This window comes from Limanda limanda, chromosome 21 (genome assembly GCF_963576545.1).
Source record: "Limanda limanda chromosome 21, fLimLim1.1, whole genome shotgun sequence".
Lineage (NCBI taxonomy): Eukaryota > Metazoa > Chordata > Actinopteri > Pleuronectiformes > Pleuronectidae > Limanda > Limanda limanda.
Window position 1 is genome coordinate 1,482,903 of NC_083656.1, and position 18,264 is coordinate 1,501,166.

The window sequence follows — 18,264 nt, forward strand, 5'->3', positions numbered from 1 at the left end:
AAAGATGGTTTCCATCCTGTCTGGTTGTTCTTATCACGCTGGTGTGTGATCAAGCACATTTTATTTCTGTTAAGTTTTGAACGTGGAGAGGCAGCAGTGACAGCAGTGGTAATTTACGAGCTTCACCTGAACGCAGCAGTTTGAAGGATGTTGATGTTGCTGACACATGAGAACTTCATGTTCTTATGAAATGTTCCACAGACAAGTCACAGATTTAAACTGGGCCCATTATCCCCAATACAGGAAAGCATTAAATGATTCTTATGACTGATAATTACAAGAGTTTTATTGTTGTTTTTTTATGAATTGAGAAAAGAATTGGCTGCAAAAAGATCGGAAGAAATTGGAATAAAAACAATAAACAATTATTTATGCTGGATAATTAATTATTTTTTTATTGGATATGACATGTCAGAAATATTTAATGAATAAATAAGAACATTCAAATAAAAAAATAAATAAGCACATTCAACCAAGGAATTCATAAATAGTCAAACAACTTGATTAATGATTGAATAAATAAATAAACAAATAAATAAATAAATAGTTAAATAGATAAATAATCTGATGGACAGATTCTAGTTGCTGGCGAGCAGAGATGAAAGCAGCAGGTCGGATCTCATGAGATGAACTTTAATTTCCTTCCTGATCAGTTCCCAGGATTCAGCAGAGTAGTCCTACACACACAGGAATATTATTATTAGAAGGTAGTTAGGTAGTTAGGTGGGTAGTTAGTCGAGTAGGTAGGAAGGTAGTTAGGTAGTTAGGTGGGTAGTTAGTCGAGTAGGTAGGAAGGTGAGTAGGTAGTAGGTAGGAAGGTGAGTAGGTAGTAGGTAGGTAGGAAGACTCACCAGTTGATGTAGGACATGACGTGACAGTCTCTTGAAATACATGCGCAGCTTCTTGTTCTTCCTCTTGTGGCTTTGGCTCACAATCTAAATAAATAAAAGGTTTTGAAAAAATACTTTAAAATACAGCTTTGATTTAGTTTGATGAAATGACACTGTCTCCATGGAGACGCCTCAGTCAACAGCACTCAGAGCGACAGATCAGTCAGTTTTAAATGTGAGGGAAGGAGTGACACGTACACAGGAGCGAAGGCCGTCAGCCTGTCGGCTCATGACGTTGAGGAAGTCCTCCAGTCTTCTCTCGTCCCATGATGCAGCGCTGTGGTCCTCCTCAAACAGCAGCACCACCTCCTCCAGAACCTGCACCGTGAGCGCAAGTTTATCCTCAGCCTGGAAGAGGAGGAGGAAGAGGATGAAGGACGAGGAGAAATCATACAGACATACATTTGACAGCTGTTTTAAAAACTGGAGATAATAAGAGCAGATATAACAAATATGATATAAAACACTTTTCAGTGTGAGTATTTTACTCACTGCTGCTTTGGACGTCTGACTGTACAGATCCTCAGGGAAGGACACTTCAACATCCTCAGTGGAGTTAGTGGAGTTATGAGCCTGCATCACACACACACACACACGTCATGTGGTCATTTCATTCACTTCAGTTATTCCAAAGACTTTAAACCTGATGCAAACAAGTCACTCACCATCATCTCTAGTAGATCCAAAGAGCTCTCACTGAGCTGTTTGAACTTCTGATCCATCCATCTGCAGCTCAGCGCCGAGCCTGCCACGCTCAGACCGAGACAAACCATGAAGATCCTGTGGAGCATTGTTCAAAGAGCAGGTAGAGGTTGACTTAGTAAACTCAGGTGTCTCCTGGTGTTTGTGTTGGAGCTGATCTGCAGAGCCTCATTTATAGCACAACTCACCTATTTCATTTTCCTAACTGTTGGAAAACCTGCACAGGGACTGTGGCTTTCAACCAGTTCACATGGTGAAACCTCAACCCACAGGTTAATGTCACACACCTGATCTGAAATACTGTGTTCACTTTATTAGGATAAAATAGTAATGTTCAGATGTTGTGCTCTGGACAAGAAGAGATTTGGGAGTCCGATTTCATATAAACTGTACATTTTGTTTTGGTAGAAATAAAATCTTTCATTTTCTATTTTGTATTGCATCTTGTTTTACTCTGACCTAGTTACATATATACTTATACAACAAGTGTTACCTTCATATAAATACAAAGACTATTCATAAAGACACTGGAGTTACACACTATTAAAATCAATTATGTCTATTTGGAGCAGAGGCCTGAAAATGAGAGGGTTAACTTAAAGTGTGCAAAGGGTGGTGATGATAATAATAATAATAATATTATATCAAATAATCATATGCACTTTTGGGAAAACAAGTTTGTTTGATTTCCTACGAGTTCACTCAGTTTGTGAGGGGAAAGAAAAAATACTCTGTGTAATAGCTACATTTAATACAAATAAAAAATAGCAAATGGTAACTGGAGATTTAAAATATAATAATAATAATCCCTATACACCACAGAACAATAAAGTGAAAATGCAATCACGGTTGATAATATGATTGACGCGAATGACATGATGAAATATGGAGAGGCTCATTCACAGGCTGCACGTGTGGTCATTCCTCAGAAAGATGAGGTGAGCTGCGTGAAGGAGCGACAGCCACAGGCCGGAGTCACTTTCACTTTCTGTTAAGGGGAAGTGTTTTCAACTTGTGGCCTGTGTGACGCGGAAACACTGCAGACACACCCCCAGTGTCACAGCTTTAATGGTGAAAACAGGGCACTAAGAAAGCTAATCTGCCACGCCCATGTGCCACAACCAGAAACTCTTTCATTTTGCGGACGTGTGCAAAGATTTCAAGTATGTTTACATTCTCAAAAAGACGTCAAGATAAATAAAGTATGGATCAGTCAGCTGCTCTGTCCTCAACAAAAGAAACACAACAAAATAAAAGTCTGTGTTTGTTCTGATGCCACTCTGTGATTTTTCATTTTTCAGGTTGATTGATATCAGGTTGAAAGTGTGTTCAGTTGTGCAGATTAAAAAGTGCAGGAGAATCCTCTGGTAGTGACGTCCGTGCAGCCGTGGTCACAACGAGGTGAAATGTCACCGACATGTTCACATGAACCGGCGTCAAAGTTCAGCCCGCAGCCGCTTTCCTCTTGTCTCTGAGGGAAGTTCCCTTTATGACGCCTCATGGACACTGTGACACCTGCAGTTTTATCAATAAAGGATCATAATGAGTCCAAACAGAAATAAGGATGCAATTACCACAATAATGAAAAAACGTTGATCACCACGTGTGAAATAAAAAAACATCCTTGTCTTAGATTTGGGTTTGGGACATTTTACCTGAATGTTGAGGCTTCACCTTGACATGTGAACTGTGGATTTCCCACTGCCTCGAGTTAGGAAAATGAAATAGGTGAGTTGTGCTATAAATGAGGCTCTGCAGATCAGCTCCAACACAAACACCAGGAGACACCTGAGTTTACTAAGTCAACCTCTACCTGCTCTTTGAACAATGCTCCACAGGATCTTCATGGTTTGTCTCGGTCTGAGCGTGGCAGGCTCGGCGCTGAGCTGCAGATGGATGGATCAGAAGTTCAAACAGCTCAGTGAGAGCTCTTTGGATCTACTAGAGATGATGGTGAGTGACTTGTTTGCATCAGGTTTAAAGTCTTTGGAATAACTGAAGTGAATGAAATGACAACATGACGTGTGTGTGTGATGCAGGCTCATAACTCCACTAACTCCACTGAGGATGTTGAAGTGTCCTTCCCTGAGGATCTGTACAGTCAGACGTCCAAAGCAGCAGTGAGTAAAATACTCACACTGAAAAGTGTTTTATATCATATTTGTTATATCTGTTCTTATTATCTCCAGTTTTTAAAACAGCTGTCAAATGTATGTCTGTATGATTTCTCCTCGTCCTTCATCCTCTTCCTCCTCCTCTTCCAGGCTGAGGATAAACTTGCGCTCACGGTGCAGGTTCTGGAGGAGGTGGTGCTGCTGTTTGAGGAGGACCACAGCGCTGCATCATGGGACGAGAGAAGACTGGAGGACTTCCTCAACGTCATGAGCCGACAGGCTGACGGCCTTCGCTCCTGTGTACGTGTCACTCCTTCCCTCACATTTAAAACTGACTGATCTGTCGCTCTGAGTGCTGTTGACTGAGGCGTCTCCATGGAGACAGTGTCATTACATCAAACTAAATCAAAGCTGTATTTTAAAGTATTTTTCAAAACCTTTTATTTATTTAGATTGTGAGCCAAAGCCACAAGAGGAAGAACAAGAAGCTGCGCATGTATTTCAAGAGACTGTCACGTCATGTCCTACATCAACTGGTGAGTCTTCCTACCCATAGATATAATGACTAGATGACTCGGCCGCGTTGCCGGCCAACGGAGCCGGACGTCACCACATGGCGGCCATCTTACATCGGGCAGCTCGCTCACCCATAACATTGTGTTGGTAGTGGTAAATAACCATAACTTGCTCAATTTTCAACCGATTTTGAAACAGTCTAGTTTGTTATAAACGTCAGAGATGTAGTTATGACACTGCATAAATTATTTTTTTTTTTTTAGAAAATAACATTATTATTCATAAGTGTGCAGTGTCATATCTACATCTCTGACGTTTATAACAAACCAGACTGTTTCAAAATCGGTTGAAAATTGAGCAAGTTGTGGTTATTTACCACTACCAACACAATGTTATGGGTGAGCGAGCTGCCCCCTAGCAAGATGGCCGCCATGTGGTGACGTCCGGCTCCGTCGAACGAGACATCTAGTCTTTATATATATCTATGGTCCTTCCTACCTACTCATGTACTTACCTAACTACCTACTCGACTAACTACCCACCTAACTACCTAACTACCTTCTTATTATAATATTCCTGTGTGTGTAGGACTACTCTGCTGAATCCTGGGAACTGATCAGGAAGGAAATTAAAGTTCATCTCATGAGATCCGACCTGCTGCTTTCATCTCTACTCGCCAGCAACTAGAATCTGTCCATCAGATTATTTATCTATTAAACTATTTATTTATTTATTTATTTATTTATTTATTTATTTGTTTATTTATTTATTTATTCAATCATTAATCAAGTTGTTTGACTATTTATGAATTCCTTGGTTGAATGTGCTTATTTATTTTTTATTTGAATGTTCTTATTTATTCATTAAATATTTCTGACATGTCATATCCAATAAAAAAATAATTAATCATCCAGCATAAATAATTGTTTATTGTTTTTATTCCAATTTCTTCCGATCTTTTTGCAGCCAATTCTTTTCTCAATTCATAAAAAACAACAATAAAACTCTTGTAATTATCAGTCATAAGAATCATTTAATGGTTTGATGTATTGGGGATATTGGGCCCAGTTTAAATCTGTGACTTGTCTGTGGAACATTTCATAAGAACATGAAGTTCTCACATGTCAGCAACATCAACATCCTTCTGTTGGGGGTGAAGTCCTGAGATCTGACCTCCAATCAAAGGGGAGCAATAAAACTGCGGCCTGTTGGCCACCACGAAACCAGTCCGACCGGTTTCTGCTTTGCATCCACACATTCCTCAGACAACGTGGAGCCTCGCCCAGCAGGGGAGCATCTGGGGTGTCCTTCAGGGACCCCACGGTGACTCTTAAACGCCCACTGAGGTCGAATCCCCGCCCACTAAGGTCGGGACCCTGACATTCTCATTGGCTGAGAGCCAACTTAAGCCCATGACCACTTCCTGAGGGGGCTGGTACCTCCCAGGTTCAACAAAACCGGTGTGCTCACAGAAATCTTTCTCTTTTACTCCACTGCTCAAGTTGTGAACAGACCTTTCGAGGCCGACCACACGACTCAGCAACTAAGGAGGCGATTAGACGTTTGTTTAATATCATTTTATTTGAATTCGTTTCATTTCTTCTTTTATCTCAGTCGAAGTTTTATTTTGATAGGACTTTTTGCTGTTTTAACTTGAAAGACCGAAAGTGCATCCGCGGGACGGACTCCGACACTTTCCACAGACTTTTTCTTTTTCAACGATCTACCACTAGACGAAAAGCAGTATTATTGTCACAGTGAACCTCTACGGACAGGCCTAATCCCCTGCTGTAACCAACTGTTTCCATGATGTTACCTCGGCGTTCGCCAGTGAAGACAAGGGGGCTGAGGCTGTGAAAACATACAGAAAAAAGTCACGTTGATGAAAAAACTTAACGAGAACAAACTGTTACATCTAAGTAATTCATACATATTTACACATGCACTAGATCTGCTCCAGCACTCGATGCTGTATTCGTATTTTAGCAACTTTCTCGCTATCCCAAAGAGTGGCGGACATGCTTTCAGATGTACCAGTTAGCTTAGTGGTTAGCATGGCGTCTCTAGCTCACCGTAACTCAGGGACTGTGCGCCCGTCTTCTCCGCCTCGACTCGTCCACACCGGGCCCGCGGCTCTGCCTCCACACGCACTCATCTTCTCCTCCAGGGAACAGCGTCGTGTCGACTTCAGCAAGTTATTTACCCCGAAGACAGAGTCACTCGTACGGGACAAGCTAAACACGACCCGCTTCCTGTCTGCGGGACACTCGACGCTGCTGCACGGCGTTTACGAGGCTCTGATTGGACGAGTCCATCAGCTGATGACGCGAGCGGGTGACGTGAGCAGCGGTTAATTCATATGGGATAAGTATTTGACTGAGGCCAGGTTTATTTTTTGTGGTGTTTAGTACATTTACACACATGATTCACGCTGTTCTGTGTTCGTAACCTTATAGTTGAATGCACTTATCGTAAGTCGCTTTGGATAAAAGTGTTGACTGTTTTAATGGAATACTGAGAAAGTTTAATAACAACAATTAGACAATTGAAGTTCAAATTATGAAGGAATTTAAGCTTTATATTGTGTCTCCTTTATATTTAAAATAATAATCAAACTGAGTGGAGATGTATGTTGTATCCAAACAGCCGGCTGCTGTGTTTTGTCACTGTGCAGTCCATGGGGGATTAAATATTACACTGAAAAAATAAATCATTAAATCAATGAATGTTTCATAGCAATTTTGAAAGTAGTGGTGAAAAGGTACCATTTATAATTCATGGAACAGCTTAGTTTGCCATTGACATGTGAATTTGATGCCAGTATTTTGGGAGGACAGATATTTTTATGGAAAGCCAGTAGAAGTTTGGAGCTTACAGGACACAGATGATCACACCCAGCATCATTTATTTGCTGGTAGAGGTGTGGTTTACACTTCCTCTGTGCATTTAACCAGCACAATTGAAAAAGTGACTGTAATCATGCCACTCTGTACAGTTGTTGAGATTTAGGATTGGATGACAATAAAAATTTGAAATAAAGTGCATTGTTTCATTTCTTTTGACTGCATTGACCTTTGTTCGTGGTATACAATATAATTCATTATAGCACACTTACTTACTTAAGAACAATTTAAAATTTCAGGTTTAATATTTATTTTAAGCCTGGTTTACTCAGCCAGATAGTTTGTTGGTGCCTCTTACACATTGGTGTTATCTGCTCTCAGGGAAACTGATTTGCATTTGTGAAGCTCAGAGCATTGTCATTTGCATGTGAAAGCGTCCTCTAGGAGTTGGAGCAGGGGGGGTCAAATCTCAACAGCTCACAGGCTTGACAACTGCAGGAACCCTGAGCATTTCCTTTGCTGCCTGCAGATACGTGTGAAAGTCGTTAACCGAAGGATGTGCCAACACTTCTCTGCGACACAGATTGACACAAACGCTTCTTTTCATGCAGTGTACAAACGGCTTCCACAAAGCCGTTCCCTGCAGAAGCGCGACGTTCATCCCGCCGAGGAGTATGAGACAATCCACTCCGTTCCTGTAAATCAGCACGGTCTCCGCTGTTACAGAAGAAAGACGAAGTTTCATTCCGTCAAGGAGCACGAGGAATTCGCTCCCTTTTCCGGTCCAGCGGCGAGCTCCGGAGCTCCGCTCGTGAGAGAGACCACGTGATTCACTGGCCCCTGGCACATTCGCGCCGAGGCGCAGGCACACCGCGAGGGTTTTACAGTAAGAGACTTATATTGTCTGGGCAGATACGTAGCGTATTGTTTAATATTTGAGTGTATTTGTTTGCGGGACCTCCGTGTCTCATTGTTTTAGCGGCGACGAGCCGACGACTTCCGGTTTCCGGTTACGGCCGTGTTACAGTTTTAAGCGCCGTGACGAAGCGTCTCCGGCTGCACTGTTCCCGTCTGAGCAATTTTACAGAGATTTTACCGGTTAAACTTCAGCACACAACGCCGTTTGGGTGCAGAGTGGTAAAGTAAATGTAACTTGTCTCTGACGTGTTTGTTTTAAGAGTTCGTTCTCTCCTCGCATGCTTCCTCTCTCTCTCTCTCTCTCTCTCTTCTCCTGAACCTGTTTACACAAACGTTCCGATCTGTATTTATAATACAGTTCATGTCACATAGTTAAATCTATACTTAGAGAGGCATAACACATCTGGAAGCCATTCGGCCCCAAAGCCAAGCAGAGATCAAGAATTCTCTTTGTCTATAATTTCCTTTGTGTAACTCATGTGGCGACCGCCATTGTGAGCTCAGGCCACATGGTCATTTACATAGTCTCCATTTTGGATAACGTTAAGTTAAACCACCATTTTGAGAGTCTATTATTGCCACGCCTCCTCTCTCTCTCTCCTCCCATTTTGGCTCTAACTTCCAAAGCGGCTCCGCCATCTTGTTTGTAGTCAAACCACCATTTTGAGAGTTTTTAGGCCTAATGATTCCTTGAATCATTGTCGGCCGCCATCTTGGATGTGTCACTTCCCCTCTTCTCTCTCGCTCTCTCTCTCTCACACACACACACAAACACACACACACACACACACACACACACACACACACACACACACACACACACACACACACACACATAGAGGGACACATTGACACACACACACGCAGACAGACATACATAGGTAGACTGCAGGTTTTACATGTATTTTCTGAATTGTGATAAGTGCTGCTGCTGTGTTTATCTTTGAAATATTGGAGTTTGTTAAAATGATGAATCATTAAATAACATTAACCGTATTCCCCTTTTTAATAAATGCTTTTGTAATTAAAGCATCTGTAGTCTGTGATTATTTGTGCATATGTGTGTGAATACAGCTTGATTATGATAGCCTGTGCTTGAACTTGAAAACCCTTCATTGTTTATTAAATAATCATTAATATTAACTATTAGGATTATTAATTTAACAAGTATCATATGAGACTGATATTTATAGTTTGACTCGTTGGTCCCTGTAACCAGGGTGGTGCCCCTCTACGATAAGTAACGATAGCCTTATCATTTTTAATTATTTTTAATAAATAATCTTTTATTATTTTAATAATAATATTTCATGATTATTAATAATTAGCCAACGTCAAGTCTACTCCTATTGCACAACACTTCAAACTGCTGCGTTCAGGTGAAGCTCGTAAATTACCACTGCTGTCACTGCTGCCTTTCCACGTTCAAAACTTACCAGAAATAAAATGTGCTTGATCACACACCAGCGTGATAAGTGCAACCAGACAGAATGGAAACCATCTTTCAAATACATTTAACGTGTTTGTTTACTTACTTACTCTTTAGTTCAGTCCTTATCCAGTGTAGTTGATTTGTAAATAAGGTAAAATGACAGAAACCATCCTGCAAAAGTTCTATTTTCATATCTTTGCTTTATGTCAGGAACCTTTTTTCTGTCAAGGTCCATTTATATCTTTATAAAATCCTTCGATGGCCATTCTAACTTATTGTTCATTAAAAATCGATTCCTATTCACACAGTTCAGTTATTAATATTTCATTGTGTAATACCAACTTTGCTGTGTAGCTATGAAAGGAAACAGCTCACATGGATCACAATGAAAGATATCATGGCTAGCCTGTCACGATAATAACAGAGTTTGACGATATATTGTCGAATAAATTATTGCAATGAATGATAGTTTTAATGAAATTTTATTTTATCCAACATCATGTTGAGTAAAGAAAACAAACTCATTGTGTAGAAAATCCACCAAACCCCCAAAACACATGACTAAGATAAACAATGCAATATAAAAATAAACTATCAATGAATATTGAAGCACAAAAAAAAACAACTTTCGTAATCTGATGGACTGAAATGCATATTCAATAATAATAATACATTTGCATTGTGTTTGTTAATGCAACAGGAATAAAAACAATGTAAACTTTTTTTTTGCTGGACGATTAATTGTTTTTATTGGATATGACATGTAGGAAAATAAATTAGCACATTCAACCAATGAATTAATAAATAATCAAACAACTTGATGAATGATTGAATAAATAAATAAATAAATAAATAAATAGTTAAATAGATAAAAAATGTGATGGACAGATTCTAGTTGCTGGCGAGCAGAGATGAAAGCAGCAGGTCGGATCTCATGAGATGAACTTTAATTTCCTTCCTGATCAGTTCCCAGGATTCAGCAGAGTAGTCCTACACACACAGGAATGTTATTATTAGAAGGTAGTTAGGTAGTTAGGTGGGTAGTTAGTCGAGTAGGTAGGAAGGTGAGTAGGTAGTAGGTAGGAAGGTGAGTAGGTAGGAAGGTGAGTAGGTAGTAGGTAGGTAGGAAGACTCACCAGTTGATGTAGGACATGACGTGACAGTCTCTTGAAATACATGCGCAGCTTCTTGTTCTTCCTCTTGTGGCTTTGGCTCACAATCTAAATAAATAAAAGGTTTTGAACAATACTTTAAAATACAGCTTTGATTTAGTTTGATGTAATGACACTGTCTCCATGGAGACGCCTCAGTCAACAGCACTCAGAGCAACAGATCAGTCAGTTTTAAATGTGAGGGAAGGAGTGACACGTACACAGGAGCGAAGGCCGTCAGCCTGTCGGCTCATGACGTTGAGGAAGTCCTCCAGTCTTCTCTCGTCCCATGATGCAGCGCTGTGGTCCTCCTCAAACAGCAGCACCACCTCCTCCAGAACCTGCACCGTGAGCGCAAGTTTATCCTCAGCCTGGAAGAGGAGGAGGAAGAGGATGAAGGACGAGGAGAAATCATACAGACATACATTTGACAGCTGTTTTAAAAACTGGAGATAATAAGAACAGATATAACAAATATGATATAAAACACTTTTCAGTGTGAGTATTTTACTCACTGCTGCTTTGGACGTCTGACTGTACAGATCCTCAGGGAAGGACACTTCAACATCCTCAGTGGAGTTAGTGGAGTTATGAGCCTGCATCACACACACACACACACGTCATGTGGTCATTTCATTCACTTCAGTTATTCCAAAGACTTTAAACCTGATGCAAACAAGTCACTCACCATCATCTCTAGTAGATCCAAAGAGCTCTCACTGAGCTGTTTGAACTTCTGATCCATCCATCTGCAGCTCAGCGCCGAGCCTGCCACGCTCAGACCGAGACAAACCATGAAGATCCTGTGGAGCATTGTTCAAAGAGCAGGTAGAGGTTGACTTAGTAAACTCAGGTGTCTCCTGGTGTTTGTGTTGAGCTGATCTGCAGAGCCTCATTTATAGCACAACTCACCTATTTCATTTTCCTAACTCGAGGCAGTGGGAAATCCACAGTTCACATGTCAAGGTGAAGCCTCAACATTCAGGTAAAATGTCCCAAACCCAAATCTAAGACAAGGATGTTTTTTTATTTCACACGTGGTGATCAACGTTTTTTCATTATTGTGGTAATTGCATCCTTATTTCTGTTTGGACTCATTATAATCCTTTATTGATAAAACTGCAGGTGTCACAGTGTCCATGAGGCGTCATAAAGGGAACTTCCCTCAGAGACAAGAGGAAAGCGGCTGCGGGCTGAACTTTGACGCCGGTTCATGTGAACATGTCGGTGACATTTCACCTCGTTGTGACCACGGCTGCACGGACGTCACATCCAGAGGATTCTCCTGCACTTTTTAATCTGCACAACTGAACACACTTTCGACCTGATATCAATCAACCTGAAAAATGAAAAATCACAGAGTGGCATCAGAACAAACACAGACTTTTATTTTGTTGTGTTTCTTTTGTTGAGGACAGAGCAGCTGACTGATCCATACTTTATTTATCTTGACGTCTTTTTGAGAATGTAAACATACTTGAAATCTTTGCACACGTCCGCAAAATGAGAGAGTTTCTGGTTGTGGCACATGGGCGTGGCAGATTAGCTTTCTTAGTGCCCTGTTTTCACCATTAAAGCTGTGACACTGGGGGTGTGTCTGCAGTGTTTCCGTATCACACAGGCCACAAGGTGAAAACACTTCCCCTTAACAGAAAGTGAAAGTGACTCCGGCCTGTGGCTGTCGCTCCTTCACGCAGCTCACCTCATCTTTCTGAGGAATGACCACACGTGCAGCCTGTGAATGAGCCTCTCTATATTTCATCATGTCATTCGCGTCAATCATATTATCAACCGTGATTGCATTTTCACTTTATTGTTCTGTGGTGTACAGGGATTATTATTATTATATTTTAAATCTCCAGTTACTATTTGCTATTTTTTACTTGTATTAAATGTAGCTATTACACAGAGTTTTTTTTCTTTCCCCTCACAAACTGAGTGAATTCGTAGGAAATCAAACAAACATGTTTTCCCAAAAGTGCATATGATTATTTGATATAATATTATTATTATTATCATCACCACCCTTTGCACACTTTAAGTTAACCCTCTCATTTTCAGGCCTCTGCTCCAAATAGACTGAATTTTAATAGTGTGTTACTCCAGTGTCTTTATGAATAGTCTTTGTATTTATATGAAGGTAACACTTGTTGTATAAGTATATATGTAACTAGGTCAGAGTAAAACAAGATCCAATACAAAATAAAAAATGAAAGATTTCATTTCTACCAAAACAAAATGTACAGTTTATATGAAATCGGACTCCCAAATCTCTTCTTGTCCAGAGCACAACATCTGAACATTACTATTTTATCCTAATAAAGTGAACACAGTATTTCAGATCAGGTGTGTGACATTAACCTGTGGGTTGAGGTTTCACCATGTGAACTGGTTGAAAGCCACAGTCCCTGTGCAGGTTTTCCAACAGTTAGGAAAATGAAATAGGTGAGTTGTGCTATAAATGAGGCTCTGCAGATCAGCTCCAACACAAACACCAGGAGACACCTGAGTTTACTAAGTCAACCTCTACCTGCTCTTTGAACAATGCTCCACAGGATCTTCATGGTTTGTCTCGGTCTGAGCGTGGCAGGCTCGGCGCTGAGCTGCAGATGGATGGATCAGAAGTTCAAACAGCTCAGTGAGAGCTCTTTGGATCTACTAGAGATGATGGTGAGTGACTTGTTTGCATCAGGTTTAAAGTCTTTGGAATAACTGAAGTGAATGAAATGACAACATGACATGTGTGTGTGTGTGTGATGCAGGCTCATAACTCCACTAACTCCACTGAGGATGTTGAAGTGTCCTTCCCTGAGGATCTGTACAGTCAGACGTCCAAAGCAGCAGTGAGTAAAATACTCACACTGAAAAGTGTTTTATATCATATTTGTTATATCTGTTCTTATTATCTCCAGTTTTTAAAACAGCTGTCAAATGTATGTCTGTATGATTTCTCCTCGTCCTTCATCCTCTTCCTCCTCCTCTTCCAGGCTGAGGATAAACTTGCGCTCACGGTGCAGGTTCTGGAGGAGGTGGTGCTGCTGTTTGAGGAGGACCACAGCGCTGCATCATGGGACGAGAGAAGACTGGAGGACTTCCTCAACGTCATGAGCCGACAGGCTGACGGCCTTCGCTCCTGTGTACGTGTCACTCCTTCCCTCACATTTAAAACTGACTGATCTGTCGCTCTGAGTGCTGTTGACTGAGGCGTCTCCATGGAGACAGTGTCATTACATCAAACTAAATCAAAGCTGTATTTTAAAGTATTTTTCAAAACCTTTTATTTATTTAGATTGTGAGCCAAAGCCACAAGAGGAAGAACAAGAAGCTGCGCATGTATTTCAAGAGACTGTCACGTCATGTCCTACATCAACTGGTGAGTCTTCCTACCCATAGATATAATGACTAGATGACTCGGCCGCGTTGCCGGCCAACGGAGCCGGACGTCACCACATGGCGGCCATCTTACATCGGGCAGCTCGCTCACCCATAACATTGTGTTGGTAGTGGTAAATAACCATAACTTGCTCAATTTTCAACCGATTTTGAAATGGTCTGGTTTGTTATAAACGTCAGAGATGTAGTTATGACACTGCATAAATTATTTTAATTTTTTTAGAAAATAACATTATTATTCATAAGTGTGCAGTGTCATATCTACATCTCTGATGTTTATAACAAACCAGACTGTTTCAAAATCGGTTGAAAATTGAGCAAGTTGTGGTTATTTACCACTACCAACACAATGTTATGGGTGAGCGAGCTGCCCGATGTAAGATGGCCGCCATGTGGTGACGTCCGGCTCCGTCGAACGAGACATTTAGTCTTTATATATATCTATGTGCCTACCTACCTACTCATCTACTTACCTAACTACCTACTCACCTAACTACCCACCTAACCACCTAACTACCTTCTAATAATAATATTCCTGTGTGTGTAGGACTACTCTGCTGAATCCTGGGAACTGATCAGGAAGGAAATTAAAGTTCATCTCATGAGATCCGACCTGCTGCTTTCATCTCTGCTCGCCAGCAACTAGAATCTGTCCATCAGATTATTTATCTATTTAACTATTTATTTATTTATTTGTTTATTTATTTATTTATTCAATCATTAATCAAGTTGTCTGACTATTTATGAATTCCTTGGTTGAATGTGCTTATTTATTTTTTTATTTGAATGTTCTTATTTATTCATTAAATATTTCTGACATGTCATATCCAATAAAAAAATAATTAATCATCCAGCATAAATAATTGTTTATTGTTTTTATTCCAATTTCTTCCGATCTTTTTGCAGCCAATTCTTTTCTCAATTCATAAAAAACAACAATAAAACTCTTGTAATTATCAGTCATAATAATCATTTAATGGTTTGATGTATTGGGGATAATGGGCCCAGTTTAAATCTGTGACTTGTCTGTGGAAAATTTCAGAAGAACATGAAGTTCTCACATGTCAGCAACATCAACATCCTTCAAACTGCTGCGTTCAGGTGAAGCTCGTAAATTACCACTGCTGTCACTGCTGCCTCTCCACGTTCAAAACTTAACAGAAATAAAATGTGCTTGATCACACACCAGCGTGATAAGAACAACCAGACAGGACGGAAACCATCTTTCAAATACATTTAACGTGTTTGTTTACTTACTTACTCTTTAGTTCAGTCCCTATCCAGTGTAGTTGATTTGTAAATTAGGTAAAATGACAGAAACCATCATGCAAAAGTTATATTTTCAGCACGAACGGTGTATGAGTCCCACCCACCAATGGCTACGAAAAATTATAAGGAAAAAATACCCCTTGAGTCATCGAGAGCGGGGGCGGAAGATGACTCATCGGCGGATAACCCGGTTATTGACATAGGAACGGAACAGACTACGAGTTTGACAGCTACAGCTGGACACAAGCTCCAGAGCTGCATATGTGGCTGGGCAAAGGTTACTTCCACTAGAGGCCTAAAAATACATCAGGGCAAGAAAGGGTGCCTAAAGAAGGGTCAACAGGGATCTCGCATCGACAGCTACTTTCTGAGAAGCAGGTCGAGTCAGTCGACTGAAGTTCAGCAGCAGGGCCAAAACCACAGTCTGCAGGACATCAACATTCCTGTCCCAGAAGAGGACGAACCTTGCATAGGAAACCAACCTGAACCCAGCCCAGCAAGACCTGCAGTGGAAAAGAAGATCCAGGGGCGAAGGCCACTGATCAAGAATCAAAAATCCTGCGAAAAGGCACTGTGGATGAAGGTCAACACTGACCTCTGCAACATCTTAGAGGGCCTCAAAGGCACCACCAGGAAGAAGCTGGAGAAAATGGGAGATCTTATATACAGCTATGGATCGGAATGGTTTGGAGCAGTCGAAAGAAAGAGATCTGAACCGACAATCCCCACTAAGTCCAGGAGGCAGAAGGAAATAGATCGCCTAGTCATAGAGAGGAGGCAGCTGAAGAAGCAGTGGAGGAAAGCCACAGAGGAGGAAAAGGAGGGCATCAACGTCTTGCAGGAGGCCATCCGGAGTAGACTTGTGACACTGAGAAGAGCGGAAAATCTGGTAAAGAAGCGCAGAAGGAAGGAACAGACAAGATCACGCTTCTACAAAGACCCCTTCAAATTTGTGAAGAGTCTCTTTACAGCGGAGAAGAGTGGAAGCCTCTCAGTGCCAAAGGCCGACCTGGAAAAACATCTGGAAAAGTCCTGCACAGATGCCAAGCGCCACGAAGAGGTTATTCTCCCATCTGATATGCCACCAATCAACCCGCCAGAGCACCAGCTAGATATCAGCCCACCCAGATTGAGCGAAGTGGAGAAAACTGTGCGTAGAGCAAGGGCTGCTTCAGCCCCAGGTCCTAACGGAGTTCCATACAGGCTCTACAAAAATGCACCAGATGCCCTGCGATTCCTCTGGAAGCTCATGAGGGTGGTCTGGCAAAAGAAGGAGATACCAACATCCTGGCAGAGAGCTGGAGGAATCCTTATCCCAAAGGAAAAGGACTCATCAGAAATCGGCCAATTCCGCCAGATCCGCCTCCTAAACGTCGAGGGGAAGATATTTTTCAGTGTGGTCTCTCACAGGCTGGCAGGATACCTGCAAAGAAACCATCTGATTGACACATCAATCCAGAAAGCAGGCATCTCTGGCTTCTCCGGTTGTCTGGAACATGCGAGTACCATCTGGCATCAGATCAAAGTTGCCAAGACGGAGGGAACAGATCTTCACGTGGTGTTCCTGGATCTCGCCAACGCCTTTGGCTCAGTCCCTCACAACCTCCTCTGGACCGCATTTGACTTCTTCAGGGTCCCTGTAGCCCTAACAAGCCTTTTCAAGGCCTACTTCCAGGACGTGCAGGTGTGCCTATCAACAGCAGAGTACACCACAGCATGGCAGCATCTAGAAGTGGGAATTATGGCCGGCTGCACCATCTCCCCGCTAGCCTTCACAATGGCCATGGAGATGATAATTCGAGCATCTCGGTGGGTGGTTGGAGGACAGCTTATAAGACCTGGCCTGAGGCTGCCGCCTGTGAGAGCTTACATGGACGACCTTACCACCCTCACCACGACCAAGGCTTGCACTGTACGGCTGCTGAGAAAGCTGCAAGATAACATCGAGCTGGCTCGGATGAAGATCAAGCCGAGCAAGTCCAGAAGCATCTCCATCATCAAGGGGAAGCTGTCAGACCAACGCTTTCTCATTGGCGATGAGCCTATTCCAACTGTCTCTGAGAAGCCTGTGAAGAGCCTTGGCCGATGGTATAATGCCTCCCTTAAGGACAAAGAGCAAGTAGATCAGCTCAGGAAGGATGTAGCCAGCGGCCTGGAGAACATCAACAGAACCGCACTACCTGGCAAGTTGAAGCTCTGGTGTGTGCAGTTTGGGCTCCTTCCACGCCTCTTATGGCCACTTACCATGTATGAAGTCCCGATCTCAAAGGTGGAAAAGCTGGAGAGGCTGGTCAGCTCATATGCAAGGAAGTGGCTTGGGCTTCCCAGGTGCCTCAGCAGTATAGGGCTCTATGGCAAAGGAGTATTAGAACTGCCCATTTCCAGTCTAGCAGAGGAGTATAAATGCGCCAAAGTTAGACTGGAGATGATGCTATTGGATTTGAGTGATCCATTTGTAGCCCAAGCTGCACCCATCCTGGCTACTGGGAGGAAGTGGACCCCACTGGAAGCAACCAAGCAGGCAAAGGCAGCACTCAAGCACAGGGACATCGTGGGCCGAGTGCAGCACGGGAGGAGTGGTCTTGGAGCCGGAGCCAGTACACCGGCCTGGAACAAGGCTACTCCGTTCCAGAGACGCAAGCTGGTGGTCCAGGAGGTACGTCAACAAGAGGAGGCAGCAAGGTGCGCAAAAGCTGTTTCACAGGCAAGGCAGGGGCAGTGGATGACTTGGGAGGGAGTGGAGAAGAGGAAGATCTCCTGGCAGGAGCTGTGGGAGATGGAGGCATTTAAGGCTAGCTTCACCATCAGGGCCGCTTATGATGTACTGCCGTCTCCCAAGAATCTTAGCCAGTGGTACGGAGAAGACCCGACATGCTCCCTCTGCCCGACTCCAGCTACACTAAAGCACAACCTGGTGGGCTGCAAGACCGGCCTCACTCAAGGCCGGTACACCTGGCGGCACATCCAGGTGCTACAGTGTCTTGCGGCAGTGCTGGAGAGTCGACGGAGGAGCGTCAATGTCCTTCCTCCACCATC

The 18,264-nt window shown here is 42.4% G+C and overlaps 4 protein-coding genes across 4 annotated transcripts; 2 read left to right on the plus strand and 2 right to left on the minus strand.

Annotated features, from left to right (window-relative positions):
- Positions 1-578: 578 nt before the first annotated feature.
- On the minus strand, positions 579-1,681 carry LOC133028100 (interferon a3-like). The gene is made up of 5 exons (XM_061095298.1): positions 1,556-1,681; positions 1,383-1,463; positions 1,089-1,238; positions 852-935; positions 579-677 (listed from the first exon to the last, which is right to left on the minus strand). The coding sequence occupies exons 1-5, from the start codon at positions 1,679-1,681 to the stop codon at positions 579-581; spliced, it is 540 nt and encodes a 179-aa protein (XP_060951281.1).
- A 1,738-nt stretch (positions 1,682-3,419) lies between these two features.
- LOC133028104 (interferon a3-like) lies at positions 3,420-4,909 on the plus strand. The gene is made up of 5 exons (XM_061095301.1): positions 3,420-3,545; positions 3,632-3,712; positions 3,857-4,006; positions 4,159-4,242; positions 4,811-4,909. The coding sequence occupies exons 1-5, from the start codon at positions 3,420-3,422 to the stop codon at positions 4,907-4,909; spliced, it is 540 nt and encodes a 179-aa protein (XP_060951284.1).
- A 5,397-nt stretch (positions 4,910-10,306) lies between these two features.
- Positions 10,307-11,380, minus strand: LOC133028105 (interferon a3-like). Its single transcript, XM_061095302.1, has 5 exons — positions 11,255-11,380; positions 11,082-11,162; positions 10,788-10,937; positions 10,552-10,635; positions 10,307-10,405 (listed from the first exon to the last, which is right to left on the minus strand). Exons 1-5 carry the CDS (start codon positions 11,378-11,380, stop codon positions 10,307-10,309), a joined length of 540 nt encoding a protein of 179 aa, XP_060951285.1.
- A 1,730-nt stretch (positions 11,381-13,110) lies between these two features.
- Positions 13,111-14,605, plus strand: LOC133028102 (interferon a3-like). The gene is made up of 5 exons (XM_061095300.1): positions 13,111-13,236; positions 13,329-13,409; positions 13,554-13,703; positions 13,856-13,939; positions 14,507-14,605. Exons 1-5 carry the CDS (start codon positions 13,111-13,113, stop codon positions 14,603-14,605), a joined length of 540 nt encoding a protein of 179 aa, XP_060951283.1.
- Positions 14,606-18,264: the final 3,659 nt, after the last annotated feature.

Coding starts and splice junctions, on each gene's coding strand:
- LOC133028100 (XM_061095298.1), bottom strand. CDS start 1,681: ATGCTCCACAGGATCTTCATGGTTTGTCTCGGTCTGAGCGTGGCAGGC. Junction 936..1,088: donor CTGACGGCCTTCGCTCCTGT/GTACGTGTCACT, acceptor TTATTTATTTAG/ATTGTGAGCCAAAGCCACAA. Junction 678..851: donor GTCATGTCCTACATCAACTG/GTGAGTCTTCCT, acceptor CTGTGTGTGTAG/GACTACTCTGCTGAATCCTG.
- LOC133028104 (XM_061095301.1), top strand. CDS start 3,420: ATGCTCCACAGGATCTTCATGGTTTGTCTCGGTCTGAGCGTGGCAGGC. Junction 3,546..3,631: donor TGGATCTACTAGAGATGATG/GTGAGTGACTTG, acceptor TGTGTGATGCAG/GCTCATAACTCCACTAACTC. Junction 3,713..3,856: donor GTCAGACGTCCAAAGCAGCA/GTGAGTAAAATA, acceptor CTCCTCTTCCAG/GCTGAGGATAAACTTGCGCT.
- LOC133028102 (XM_061095300.1), top strand. CDS start 13,111: ATGCTCCACAGGATCTTCATGGTTTGTCTCGGTCTGAGCGTGGCAGGC. Junction 13,237..13,328: donor TGGATCTACTAGAGATGATG/GTGAGTGACTTG, acceptor TGTGTGATGCAG/GCTCATAACTCCACTAACTC. Junction 13,410..13,553: donor GTCAGACGTCCAAAGCAGCA/GTGAGTAAAATA, acceptor CTCCTCTTCCAG/GCTGAGGATAAACTTGCGCT.
- LOC133028105 (XM_061095302.1), bottom strand. CDS start 11,380: ATGCTCCACAGGATCTTCATGGTTTGTCTCGGTCTGAGCGTGGCAGGC. Junction 10,636..10,787: donor CTGACGGCCTTCGCTCCTGT/GTACGTGTCACT, acceptor TTATTTATTTAG/ATTGTGAGCCAAAGCCACAA. Junction 10,406..10,551: donor GTCATGTCCTACATCAACTG/GTGAGTCTTCCT, acceptor CTGTGTGTGTAG/GACTACTCTGCTGAATCCTG.